The following is a 13,926-nucleotide window of genomic DNA, read 5'->3' on the forward strand; positions in this document are numbered from 1 at the left end:
CTTTTTTTTCATTGAGGCACAAGTTGTCATTCATAAGAGGTAATTTACATTAGCAGTCTTAAAAGCATAATAACAACAGAGAGGTAGGAGTATGGGCATGTAAAAAGGGATTACATCTGCTTTTGGTGCATAAAACCACATAAATGTCAGAAGTGGGGGATAGCCAGTTAGATTTAAAGAAATATTAACCAGTTCCACCAATGTCAGAATGAATGAATAAATGAATGGATAAATAAATAAATAAATAAATAAATAAAATACAGTAAACATGGAAGACGTGTCATTCGCAATCGAAGGTGGAAAGAGAAACTGTGGAGTGCATATGACGTCAGTGAGACCTGTGTACAGTAGATGGAAAAGGACAGATGAAATGTGGATAGGGAGAAACAGGGACTTGGGAAGCTGATGTATTAGTGGCTAGTCAGACTGCCAGGACAGTAGCGCCTCTCTGTCTTTCATTAATGTCAACACTTTTAGCATAACCGCACTCCGAGGTTGTGTTAGGTCAGCAGGCAGTCACGGGCTTCAAATGCATTCCTGCAAGGACATATTTCAGCTCACCACCAGCAAGCTCAGGGGAACATCCTGATGATAATGCAAGGTCGATATGAAAGCTTTGGCAGAAAGCCAGCATATGTATTGATTTTAGCCTTTATGCTTGTAGACTATTAATACCATAAAACACTCATAAAAATAGTTTCGTAAAAAACAAGATCTAGCTTTAAAACACATTGTTTAGTGATGTATTTGGGTTATATCTTGGAGATTTAAGATTATGTCTCCCTTAGTCCGCATGTCTCTGTTTCCATTACCCTCTCTCACTCTACAGTCTTCCTACTTCTCTCATGATACATCTTTACTAACTTATTTTGTGTACATGGGGCTAGATGTACTGAAACTTTTAGGATCAGGTTGCACAAAGGAACACTTTCTGTCCAAAACAATATGCTTGTTATGTACAGGGATCGCCCAATCCAATATATTGCCCCCAGTGTAATTAGGATACTTTAAAATTGTACATCGGCTTATACTGATTTGACCCAATATTTGTTTAGGCAATACAACCTAATTTAGGTGATTTAGATTTTCATATTTCACTGCAGATGTTTAGTTGATCTCCTTGTTAACTTCTAAAAACATGTTTCACTATAGCAGGTTGTGAATAATGCCTGTTTACATTACTTTTCTGACAGCATCATAAGCAGAACATGAAAAACAATAAATAAATAAAAATCCATCCATCCATTTTCTAAGCCGCTTCTCTGTCAGGGTCATGGGGGGTGCTGGAGCCTATCCCAGCAGTCTTCAGGCAAAAGGCAGGATACACCCTGGACAGGTCGCCAATCCATCGCAGGGCAGACAGACAGACACAGACAGTCACTCACACACTCACACCTAGGGGCAATTTAGCATGTCCAATTGGCCTGACTGCATGTCTTTGGACTGTGGGAGGAAACCGGAGAACCCGGAGGAAACCCACGCAGACACGGGGAGAACATGCAAACTCCACACAGAGAGGACCCCGGTCCCCCAGCAGGGGAATCGAACCATATATATATATAAAGGAAGAAATCCTTATGTCCATTTTTGACGTTTTTCAGTTTTCTGACATCTCAGCTGTCAGATCAAAACTCAGTTTATATTAAAGGATGTTGGAGTGTACCCACTCTTGCTACTGTTTTGTTTCTACTGTTTTGGGTGGAAGCACTGGATCAGGTAGAATAATGACTACACTGCTGTCTGCAATAGGCTGTAGCTCCATGTTAAGAGGGTGTGGGATAGTATGTATTTGGTTCCAAAAATATCTTAGGTGGGCTACCCACTTTTTCAGAGGCATACAGTTTTACACAGAATATACACAGAAAAAATGCAATTATGTTCCTCATACTTCATTTTAAAAAATGGTAGATATATTAAAATGCCTTTTGTTTAATTTACTTAAGTCTTAGTTTTTAATTGTGCATGAAGTTTCTCTTTAAACTAGGTGTATATATCAAATTATTCCTTTTGGTGGGATTTTAGAAATTGTTTTTGTCATTTATTAACATTGTTGAACTTGCATTTCTTTCTTCTTTGTGCGGCTCCACTATTTCACTGAACTGTTGAGCCCTGCACAACATAGTGCAATTAGCAGAAGGCCCTGTGTGCAGTTTGTATCATTAACTGCTGCCTTATTAAATTGAATGTTATGTTCAGAAGTATTGCAAGGGCCACATCAAATCACATTCTGTACTATACACATACAAACATCTGGTCCATTTGTTTCTTTTTCCTAGATTTGTCTCATTAATGTCTTTGTGGAGTTAAATAGTTAGTTGTTTCCATAGTTGACAGTGTAATTTGCAGTGATATTGCCTCTACAACATTGTGTTCTATGTTGAATATTACCTTTATCCTCACTTGATAGTTCAGAAATACCTTCTTCATTTGCTAAACTGGGCCTTACCTTGCCTACATACTGTGGGTCAGATCCCATGTACTCCTCCAGCACAAAGAACTGGTTCCATACCCATCCCCTCTTGACTCTCTGGAAGCCTCCAGACCCTCCGCTGCGGCCTGCTGTGGACATGCTGGCCAGGCTACGGGGCCAGTCGTGCCCTGGCCTGTTGTGGGGCTGAGCTAGGGGCAGTGTGTGGAGAGGAGCCGAGGAGCTCTGCACGAGGAAGTAGCACAGGAACAGCAGCAGACAGTTCCCCTTCAGCATTGGGCGGTCTGGGACGGCGCCGTGTCAAAGTCAAAGTCCAAGTCCAGAAAAGGGTGGAAGACAAAGACCAGATAGCCAGAGCCAGGGCACAATGGGAAAGGCTGGATACTGAGGTTTAGGAGAGGGACCAGGAGAGGAGGGGGTGAAGAAGGGACCAGGGAAGGGGCCACTTAAAGCCTGGTGCTCCTCAACTCCTCTTTCTAGTGGTACTGAACCAGTCAGCCAGGTAGTGAAATCATCACCTGAAATAAAGCACAAAGGCAGAAATACATTTACTGTACTTCACTTTATGTGTACAGTGTGCCTAGTTTAGCCAAACAGCTAATTATCATCAGCTTATCTGCTGTCTATAGGTGAACCAATGAAAATATAAATGGTACTTTTAATTTTTAGTTGATGTAGGGCTGTATGTAAGCTCATCGATCATAAAATACTGATGCTAGGAAAGTGCGGTAGCACAAATAAGAACAATTTGACATTTTAACTTTGGAGAAGCAAAAATAAACAGAAGCAGCATGCAAAAGATACAGAATTTTATTTTTCTCCGCAATATTTAGACACAAGAGAATGTTATTAGCACTCACATAGCATGCATGTCCATCATTATAAGACACAAAACCCACACCAGCAGGATTTCATGTATGGTCACTGTCACAGATTTCAAAATAGTGTATTACCTAAACTACCTAACTACCCCAAAGTGTTGCTTCTTATGTGAGTTTTAACTTGATTTACTTTTATGAAGTGGTACAGGCTAAAGACACTAAAGGAAGTAAGCACAGCATGCGATGTCTCAACCACTAAATCCAAAGGTGTCTTTAAGCTGATTCATTTCATAGCAGTAAAAGCCCAAATCTTTGGCTTTACATATCACATTGCAGCCCCAAACTGTACAATATTAGTGTATTTTGTACATCACAAGACCCTTTGTTTACAGAAAAGAGGATTTATTTTCTAGTGTATGAATTAGCAGATGGACTACAACAACACTAGAAATTAATCTGCACCACAGTTTGCATGACTACGCTGAGAAGAAGGTCTGAGCAGTGGGAAAATGTTTGATATTGCAAATATTTATGAGCTACTCTCACTACATACTCTCATACATACAATTTTGGTAATAACAGAGCATTAATTTCTCACAGCACAAGCAGCATTATTGTTGCTTTGTACAGCCCTGTAATGCATTGATTTATACTGAGTAGCTCAAAGCCCTTTTTCAAAAATGCATAAAACTTTTATAATGGATCTGTTGAAATGCACATTGAGCTAAAGATGTAGCTGTTCCTGGCTTGTTATCCTTACATGCCACTGTAACATTAAGCCCTCTGAAAGTGTACGTCCATTCCTGCAATACTTTTATAAAGAGCTCCCAGAATGGCAGGCAAGGGATAGTTACAGCTCTGGTGTGATTCACAGTCACAGAATGCCCTAGTCAGTGTGGTTATTTTCAGCCCTACACTCGCACTATGAGCCATATAAAGAGAAGAATGGTTTGTCACCTCTCAAACTCTGAGAAGTTCAAGACATGTGAATACTAATTGTATGGCTATAAGCTCCTAGAAATAGAGAATTTCAGCACATTTGCCATTCACATTCAGTCAGTGTCTGCACGCTCAACGGCACTTTTGACATGATGATATAGATGATGTGATGTCAGATATGTATAATGATCACATCAGCTCTGAAATCACCTCTCCCCTTTAGTAGGCGATAGCACCTCCATTAAAATCAGATGCAGTTTAAGTCACCGGCTGTCATGGACACCAGCTTGCAGCTAAAGGATTGATCCATCAGGCCTCTAATCCAGATATCGAAGCTGGGCGTCACTGGCTGTGAAATATTTTCCAGAGACGTGGTAGGTCCCTCAGTGGCAATGGGGAGATTTAATCAGACAGACCCTATTTCCTACAAACCACGTCCCCATGAAAAAATGAATATAAATCATTGCTTGTCAAATCATATCTGCATCACATCAATTACATGTCCTTGGTCCTTTAAAACAAAAGCAACAAATAAAGCCTAGGCCTCGTCAAACTGGGCCTACTCTGCTTAAAGCTGAGTGCAACATGGCTAATCATGACCAAAAAAAGAAAACTGATACATATCACTTGTAGACATAGATGACCACTGCATGTCCATTTCTGCTGTCAAAAAGAATGTTATATAATGGAGGAAATGCTGTCACATGGAGAACGATCTGTACAAACCAGGCACAAGCCAGAGACCACCCTTCTTTTTTTACTTTTCTCAGTTTAAATGGCCATTAAGAATAAGTTATTCATTCATTTTTTCAGGAGATATTTCTGAAAACATTATACATAAGATGAAACAGATCAAAGATATAGTGTTTTTTTTTTAAATAGAGTACAAAGAATGATTCAAAGATAAAGAGAAAAATGGAACTCTTAAAAACCGTGCAAGACTTGGTAGATCACCAAAACTGCTGCCATGGGATAAATAGTCCCTAAAGCTGTCATCTTCAATAAAATCAAGATTTTTTTTTTCTGTTTTTTTTTCTTCCTGTTGCTGAATGTGAGGTAATTAAATAAATGAAGGGTGGTCTCTGACATGTGCACAGTATCTGAATAGCTGTACAACATGGTGCATTGCAATGTTTGCTTCTCTCAAAACAAATGTTAATGTTTTATTTACAGTGTAGTTGCCGCTGAGTCATTTGCCCTAATTTCTATAATTATTTATTTCCAAATGTAGAGCCAGACCAAATATTCTTCAGGCTTTTGCGGCAGCATTGTAGCGACTCGACAGTAGATCACAGGAAGTCTGTGATCAGCACCGTATCACTTCCCCAAATCCGATTAGTGAGACTCAGTGCTGTTCTGAGCATTTCCAGCCTCTGAAAGGTGCTGTTCTCACACCTCCATCCTTGTCCAGATGCCAACCCAATATTTCTCTGATATGCCTCGGTGCTCCACACTCCTCCCACGCGGTTCATTGGCTGCAGGATTGATCGTTGGCGCAGCGTGTCCGGGTCAATGTGCTTATCAGGTGGCCTGTGCCGAAACCCCACCTGCTACAGCATGGTGCTGGCTTTGGCAGCATTTGAGCACATTGAGAACAAATACTAAGATGGGTTTTGCCAGGAGACCCTGATGGAGCACAATAGCTGGACACTTTGGCATCCAATGAGTGGCCTGAGGAGGCCCAGATGCAGCAGCTCTCCAAAGCATGGCAACATCTATAGCCCTGCCTGGAGAGCGGCATCCATTAGAAGTTCAACTGACTTCTGATACCAGAAGGTATCAGCTAAAAATACCCTGTTTCAAAGAGCCAAGCAATATCAAAGAGCTGCTTCAAGAATGTTAAACTAGGGGGTGAGATCGGGGCTTAATTTGTGATAGAAGAAAAAAGTGTGGGTAGCTGAGATTACATTGTACGTTTGAGTATAAGTTATGAACCCTGTCCAATATATCCTGATTCCTAATATAAGTAGTCTTTCGAAGATAACCATATATGTATTTGTTTATGTCCTATGTAATTGAATATGACAAAAGATCTATTTACTGCCATAACCACAGGGGGGTAAGCTCCCAGAACTGGGTAATAATAATAGAGCAATGAATCCAATGCCCGTGTTTATTCACAAAGCAAAAGACAAAAGCTTGATTTCACTGAGCAGCTTTATCAAAAAAGAGAGAGAGTGTGTGTGAGAGAGAGAGATGGAGAAAAATAGATCAGCAATAACAATGTTTTTCTCCCCGAATCTCATTCAATTGTTATTTTCAGTTTTTTCAATATGTCTTGTCAAGATAATGGAGCACAAAGCTGTTGCAGTTCATTATTGTTTGATTTGTTCACAGTGAACCAAATTCATATCTAGTTATATCTAAATGTGAAAATTGAAAAATGTGACCCCTGTCTCGGACTATAATGGTACAGTCCGTTGAATTGAGGTGATGAAAGTGAAGGCTCATATTTTCAGTGTCTATCCAGGGATATTTTGGGGTGGAGGGGTATGTCAGCAATTTTCAGACCCACTTCTGTTCACTATAGATTGGGATGACCTAGAGTCAAACTCATCTCGCTCACCCAAAGCTGGTGAAATGCAGATCTTATGACCATTGCTGTCCATTCAGTGATGCTGCAATAATTCTAGCAAGTGTTGTGGAGTTCTCTCAGTTAAAGAAAAGACTTGAATGCTCTGTGAATGTGAAAGTTCAGAATGGGGTTGTCTTAAGTGGTGACCAACACAAAATAGTTTCACAGTCTGATCATGAAGCTCCATGATACTTTAAACTACAGGCAAATCAATATGAAGGAGGAGAAAATACTGCTTTTCAGTCGATTTGGTGCCAGTGAAGTGGATAAATGGTTAGAACACCCCACACTGCCAGCCTGCATTATTCTTTTAGAACCTGCATTACTGAGTGCCTCTGACACATCTGGACATTTAGGTTAATTAAGACTTGATGATTGATCTTGTTAAGCAATTACAGGACCGGATTAGAGCAAGTTCCTGAAATGACTTGTGTTTCTGGTAGATGTCTGTTAGATGATTTGCATTAATCAGCAGTGGTGGACCAGGACGAATTGCTGGGCCTTAGAGTGGAAGTCTGTGAAGAACTGTTTCAGACTGAAAGATTGATCCGGTCAGAACAATTCTCTCTCCTCTGCTGCTCTCGCTGATTTGCTCAATGTCAAACTGAAATACTGCAATTACAGTGTTTACCCCTTGATTTTTGTGGAGGCTTGATTTGACAGTCCTCATCATGCCAGTAAAACTGTGAAGTGCATGAGTGCTAATTTGAGGCCTCTTTTGGTGATGAGGGCCCATCAGTAGTAGCTGTTCATCAAATTGTTGTTTCTATGAGGTGGACTACTTCAAGCAGGCTAGCCTCAAGTAGCAGGTATTCTTTTGTAAAAACAGGAGGCCAAAATTAGGCCTATGAATTATATCTCTGTAGGATTCTCACTGTATTCCAGAGAAGCTTCCTGTGATGCCCCTACACTACAAATGGACAGTTATTGTTGGTCTGCATATCCTCCAATTTGGTGCAGTTAGCAAACTAGCTAAGTCACCTACCATAAATGATAAAAACACAAAGGTGAATGTAATGAGATAATTATACTCTCACAGCATGGTGTTGCACACTGGTTTGTAGGAAAAATGTGTGCTGGCAGCAGTGGGGTGACTTGGGGTGAGAAACCTGTTATCTCTGTTAAAAGATCCTTTGGCCCTATCAGAGTATTTACTTAATCACAATATGTAATTTCCTTGGATACAACTTCATAATATATTTTGTCTTCAGATACAGGTCGGTGGAGGATCATGACCAAAGAACTGGCATATAAAGTAAATCAGTGGAGTGATTACTATTTAATTAGTGTTCTGCTGAGTATCCCTCTTGGTCTCAACAGTCGAGATTGTCTAATTCGACTGCTAATTTAGCCCCCTCCCCAAACTCATATAATAAAATAAGCCATTACTACACAAATTTGATTAGAAGTGCTCTCATTGACATCATTGTCTTTGGTTAATTTCATTGACTTGGAACAGTGCTTTGGGAGAGATTACTTTTATCAAGGTTATGCAGCATATCCTGTTTCATTTATTTCCACAAGTGCTGTTTAAAAGTCAAAACTCATCAGCCAACCTCCCCACCTTCCCCCACCTACGTTCACGATCAAGACAAGCTGTCACTGCATGGGTCATCTGTGTGATGGCGAGGGTCAGTGTTTATCCCGCTCCGATATAATGGGATATGACTGCTCTCATAGTTCCTCGGCAGTCCAGAACAGTCTGATGGTCATTTTTTTTCCGGGGATACATTGCGCTGCATGCTTGATGAGACGGGTTCATTAGCATGTGTCAGACACAGTGTACGCTGCATTGACCCACACGTCGGCCCCTGATAACGTGAAGCTGGGGCCTGACAGTGTTCCCTGAACGTTGCGCCAGCATTGCTGTAGTGTTCCCTTAACTCATCACCTTCAATAATCAGCAAGCATATGGCTCACCAACCTGCCGGCTCCGATTAAGATGAGGGAGATGAAACTCCCAGGGAAAGTTATTAGTTGTCAGGCCTGTCGTAAACATGATTAACAGATAAGCAGTTGAGAGTGTGATGGAGAAAGGGAAGAGAAATGGTGTTCATCTGGAGGAGACCCTTATTTTGGGATCTATTCATCATTTTACGATGTGAGGGAGGATATATTTTCATTGTGACGATGTCCCAGGTGTGTGTGTGTGTGTGTGTGTGTGTGTGTGTGTGTGTGTGTGTTTGGGCATTATTGGATGTCAGGATGCCATTTTAAAATCCAAAGCTGGTTTAATAAAGTAAAGTGGCTGCCTGGATTCTCTGCTGAAACTGGACTGACATGATAATGTCACTCAAAAAAAAATGGCTGTGAAGCACTTCTGAATGACATTGGCTCATGTCTGAGGTCCAGTCCTCTTTGCTAACTCGATGTCTCCAACCTTGGCATTCAGGAACAACTTTATATTTTATGTTCTCATTTTGAGCATTAAACAGATTCTGGTTCTAAAATCTGACTGAGCCACATTTGAAGCTACTGTAAAATTACAGTAATTATTATTGACTGAATCACAGCCATGATGTTATATTTTAATAATGGTAATTCCTAATGCCAAGAAGTAAGACTTCTGTGTTACAGATGGAGTCATAAAACTGTCAAAATATCAAATTCAGTGCAGCTTTTTCAATACGTCCATTGCCTGATTAACCTGACTGTTGTTTTGTCTCAGCCAGTCTGTAAAGGTTTTCACAGCCCGTCTTTTGCTGAATTGTATAGTATTAGTTTCATGCTCATTTCAGTTTGTTCCATTGTTCTGCAGTCACTGCTGCCAACTGAAAAGTTTGTTAGGGCAAAGACAAAGTTCAGTATTGACTGTAGTTCTGCTGTCACACTATTCAGAAAACAACCAAATGGGCTGCAGGTTAAATATTACTTTGTAAATGTATAATACTTATATGTACACACATGATGTCACACATCAATTGAATTCTACATCATATTATTAAAAACAGCTGTGTTGTTCACAAACTAATCTTTGACGGTTATGTATTTTATTTTCCACTTTATTTTGATAGCCCCCTACACCTGATTTACAGATACTCAACAAACTATCTGGTAAAACTCAGTTTGTTGTCTATAACATTGGGGTTGTGTTTAGGGCTCCACATTAGGTTTCATTTTCGGGAGGAAGTTAAGACTAGGGTTTAATTATAAGGTTAGATTTAATTGAATATATTACATTCTACAAGTCCAGTTGCACTTAATAGATATTAGTTGAATGTTAGTTTAAGATAACCTGAGAATTGACAAACATCTACAGTGGACTCAAAATAAAGTGTTATCGATTTTAATATATACTTCTGTAACTTAAGAATAACTCAGCCAGTTTGCATGCTAGTCCATGTAGTTGCTCAATAATAAGCCTTAGGATGCAAGTCTGTCATTTTAAGTGGATACATTATTTTTTAAACATTGGTGTATTTTATAATACTATATTTTGCTGCCATTTTGTAAATGCATTCATCCACATCAGGCCATATGTTATGCCGTACTGTGATTGTATCATGGTTAAAGATGTACTACTAAGCCTAACAACACTCCATAACTGTAGTAAAAATAGTGAAGCACACAGCCTCGAGTGTCTTGGAAATGTAGAAATGTATTGGTTGATTGAAAAATTCCAGTGTATTTGAGTTCCTGCAATGGATTCAGTATTTGCTAACTTAAGCTCAACAAATATTTTAAGCAATGAGGCTCTCGCTCTCTCTCTCTCTCTCTCTCTCTCGCTCTCGCTCTCTCTCTCGCTCTCTCTCTCTCTCTCTCTCTCTCTCTCTCTCTCTCGCACACCTATAGCTTGAGTACTGGCATGAGATAAAATAGCGAGGAAAATGAATGCAAAATCTAGAACAAACTTTGTCATTGTTTACCTTGGCATGACTAAAGAGTGGATGCCCTGGAGCCAAGACCAAATGAGGAAGAGAGAAAGGAATGCAGAGTACAAAGAGAGAAATATGTGTTAAATGAGGACAGGAAGGGAAAGGAAGATTAAATGAAAAGAAAATAAAGCAGACTAACAGCAAGTGTGGACTGGACCCAGCTAAATAAATAATCAAGCGGGGGGACTCATGAATAAAAGATGGATGGGAGGGTGAATAGTTGCTGATACTGGCTGCAGCACTGCAGGGACACTGCTCTCTCAGTGGAGCAACCCACGCAGAGCTTCTAACAGTCAGATCACTGTAGATGCCTGTGATCCCACTGGTGCCAAACTTGGCTTTCCCAATGCAATGACTGCCAAGGTCCTACCTCTTTCACTGCACTACTGACATAACAAAGCTGAGTGTCTCTGAAATAGTAACTTTACAGGAGATGGAAAAAAATGTCTTCATTTTAATGTATGTTAATGTGAACAGCAAAAAACTTCATTTTGGATCATTTCTATTGGTTCTTTTGCCGTGGCATGTTCTCAGAATGTAAAGGGCAGATGGTGTTTTCAAATGGTTAGAAAAAGAAAAAAAAAGAAAGTCTGAGATTTTGATATAATAGTGACAACTACATGTTTATATTTGTATTCACTGCAAAAAAAAAAAGATTTAAAATAATATCTAGGCAAGTTCTTTATAATTTCTCATTATATAATTGTAGTGAGAACATTCATAATTATTTCTCTCTATGTCGCCCTTTTTCTGTTTATTCATTTTACTTGTACTCATAATGCTTTAACAAGCAAACTTTTTGTCAGTGGAATAAGAGAATTTCTTTAGATACAATTACTGCTATAAAACTAGCATTTAATGTAATTTTATGCAGTATTCTGTAGAGCAGTCTGGTATTGCCTTGCCTCATCAGTTTGACAGAAACCATGCATCTTGGATCTTTTTTTATGTTCTATGTTCTTTGGTGTTCTGTCTGTACAATTCCCAGAGTGCATTATGCAAATAAATCATATAGAAATTGGAAAACACTGTGGTGTTAGCCTAGCCACTGAACTATACACTAATAAATACAACCATATATAAAACAACCAGCATTAATGTAGCTCTTACCTGAATTTGCAAACAAAATTAAGAAGAAAAGTCAATCTGTCTATATGCAGCATAAAATATATGCCAGAGAAACATTTTTACCCTTTCAGTCAGAGAAATGAAGCCAAGTTCAGGTAAGATATCTAGATGGCCAGGTCACTACTTTGCTAACTTTAGCTTTTACCTTGTTGTCCACCTGAGTATTAAATTTTAGTTAGTTAAATTTATAGTATTTAGCAGATGCTAATATCCAAAGAGACTTATAATTTGATCATTTTACACAGCTAGCCGACGGTAATGTTAGGAGTCTTGCCCAATTTTTTTTTTTTTGGTATAGTGTAGCATGCTTGCCAGGTGGGGAATTGAACCCTAGAGGTTTAGAGTGTAGACGGCAGAGGAGTGATCCACTACACTACTGCACTGTTAAAGAGTGCAAGTATTCATGCTTAAAACAGATGTAGCAAAGTTCATTTTGAGAGTGTCTCTTAAACTAAGTAAAAATGTCTAAAAAAATCAAATGTCTTTGTTTGATAATCCGCTTAAGGTAATTAGTGATGCTGATGCCTATCATTAGATGCACATTGAGGCACTGACTCTCCCTCTCCACTTGTGGAACTGGGCATGGTAGAAAATCTTTGCTAGAGGCTCACGTGCATTGGTTCTCTCCTGCTGTTGCCATCATAGCCCAGTCAATAAGACATGGCAGTGCAAACACTTGGATCAGGAGCTTTGTGTGCAGTGGTTTTATTGAGAAGAAATGTTTTCCCGTGAGAGAATCAGACATTTCAGGTCCTCTTTTTTCCAAACAAAGCCTTTTATTAAGCAGCACACCATCTGGAACAGCTGCATAAGGCTGTTTGCAGGTTGCCTGTACCTACTAGCCCTATCTAGCTGCTCATAATGGCCAGGCCCCTGGGCCCCATGCCTGGGTAGCAAGCTGAGGAAAGCTGGCCTGGAACCCACATGGATGCTGAGCTTAAACACCAGAGAGGCCTCCGGCAGAGTGGATTAAACGGCAATCATGTCTGTCGCTTCTTGGGCTGTTTAATCTCCAAACTGTCCTAAGGACTCCATTCCGTTCCCACTGTGACGGTGACAAGATTTTCTTTCTTTCCTTTTTTTTCCCTCCTCCTGTATTCTTATCTTCTCACCAAACCCTGGTGTAAAATGAGCAGTTGCTAGAACTGAGCCATTCATTACAGATTTCCAAATGGATTCAAAGAACACCAGCATCCTTATCATAGACATAGTCTGCGGTTCATGCGAGCAGTGCTTGTTTATTTATTTGTTTACTTTTTCATCTCCTTCCTCAGCTGCCTGGCCTACTGAACGACAGTGAAACTCGGTAAGTGAACGAACGTGAACTCTCCTTTACCCCTGAAGACACAGCCGGTGTTAGCACACAGACAGAAATGGCCAGAGGCAAAGAAGTGGAGAGATAGGGGAAGGCTCTGACTCAGCAAAGCCCTATGGGAAACCGTCTGGCTCTACTGCCAAAAAACCCGAGCCCTTATGATGCAACCGACAAAGCATGAATGAAACCGTGTGATTATGAGAGAGGATTACTTGACAGCTCCAAAAGTGCTCCTAGCATGTGAATTATGTATTTCTACTTTTGCTTGTCATATATCAGTGTTCAAGAGACTAGGCCACTTTAAGGTCCACGGTGGGGGGAGATAACAGGGCATATCCTGTTCTCTCATCTGCACCCCATCTCTCTTGTACGGCTCTAAAAGGGAGCAGTGAGTGCGCATTTGGGTTCAGAACTCCTGCTGCTACATGTTCTGATCTCGGGGTCCATTCTGTGGTCAGACAGCAGAACAAAGCTTAGAGAATGAGCGCACAGAATAAAGGAAGGGAGGGGTGGTGGGGAGAGGCAAGCAGAGCTGTCAGAGTTTGACTCCTCTTAGAGAGAGTAAAGAACACCCTTTCACCGCGGCATGCCGGATCCAGCCCGTCTAGCATCTTCCACACCAGAGGCATTGACACCTCTTTCATGGGTCTTTTCAAACCAGTTCATTGCCTGAGTTGCTGACTTTCAACACATTTTCTCAGATCAGTTTTGGTGTATTTCCAGTCTGTTTATTTATTTATTTATTTTGTTTCAGAAAGATCAGCATACATGCTAAATTGTCCCTGGGTGTGAGTGTGTGAGTGACTGTCTGTGTCTGTCTGTCTGCCCTGCGATGGACTGGCAGC

The 13,926-nt window shown here is 40.3% G+C and overlaps 1 protein-coding gene across 1 annotated transcript in view; it reads right to left on the minus strand.

Moving 5' to 3' along the window:
* LOC108429368 (cadherin-12) overlaps positions 1 to 13,926 on the minus strand; it is a 185,896-nt gene that overhangs the window by 117,916 nt on the left and 54,054 nt on the right. The window contains exon 2 of the mRNA XM_017701065.2: positions 2,447 to 2,946. Within this exon, the coding sequence (XP_017556554.1) occupies positions 2,447 to 2,704 (258 nt within the window). The 5' untranslated portion in view covers positions 2,705 to 2,946. The remainder of the gene's footprint in view (positions 1 to 2,446; positions 2,947 to 13,926) is intronic.

This window comes from Pygocentrus nattereri, chromosome 13, assembly GCF_015220715.1.
Source record: "Pygocentrus nattereri isolate fPygNat1 chromosome 13, fPygNat1.pri, whole genome shotgun sequence".
Taxonomy (NCBI): Eukaryota; Metazoa; Chordata; class Actinopteri; order Characiformes; family Serrasalmidae; genus Pygocentrus; species Pygocentrus nattereri.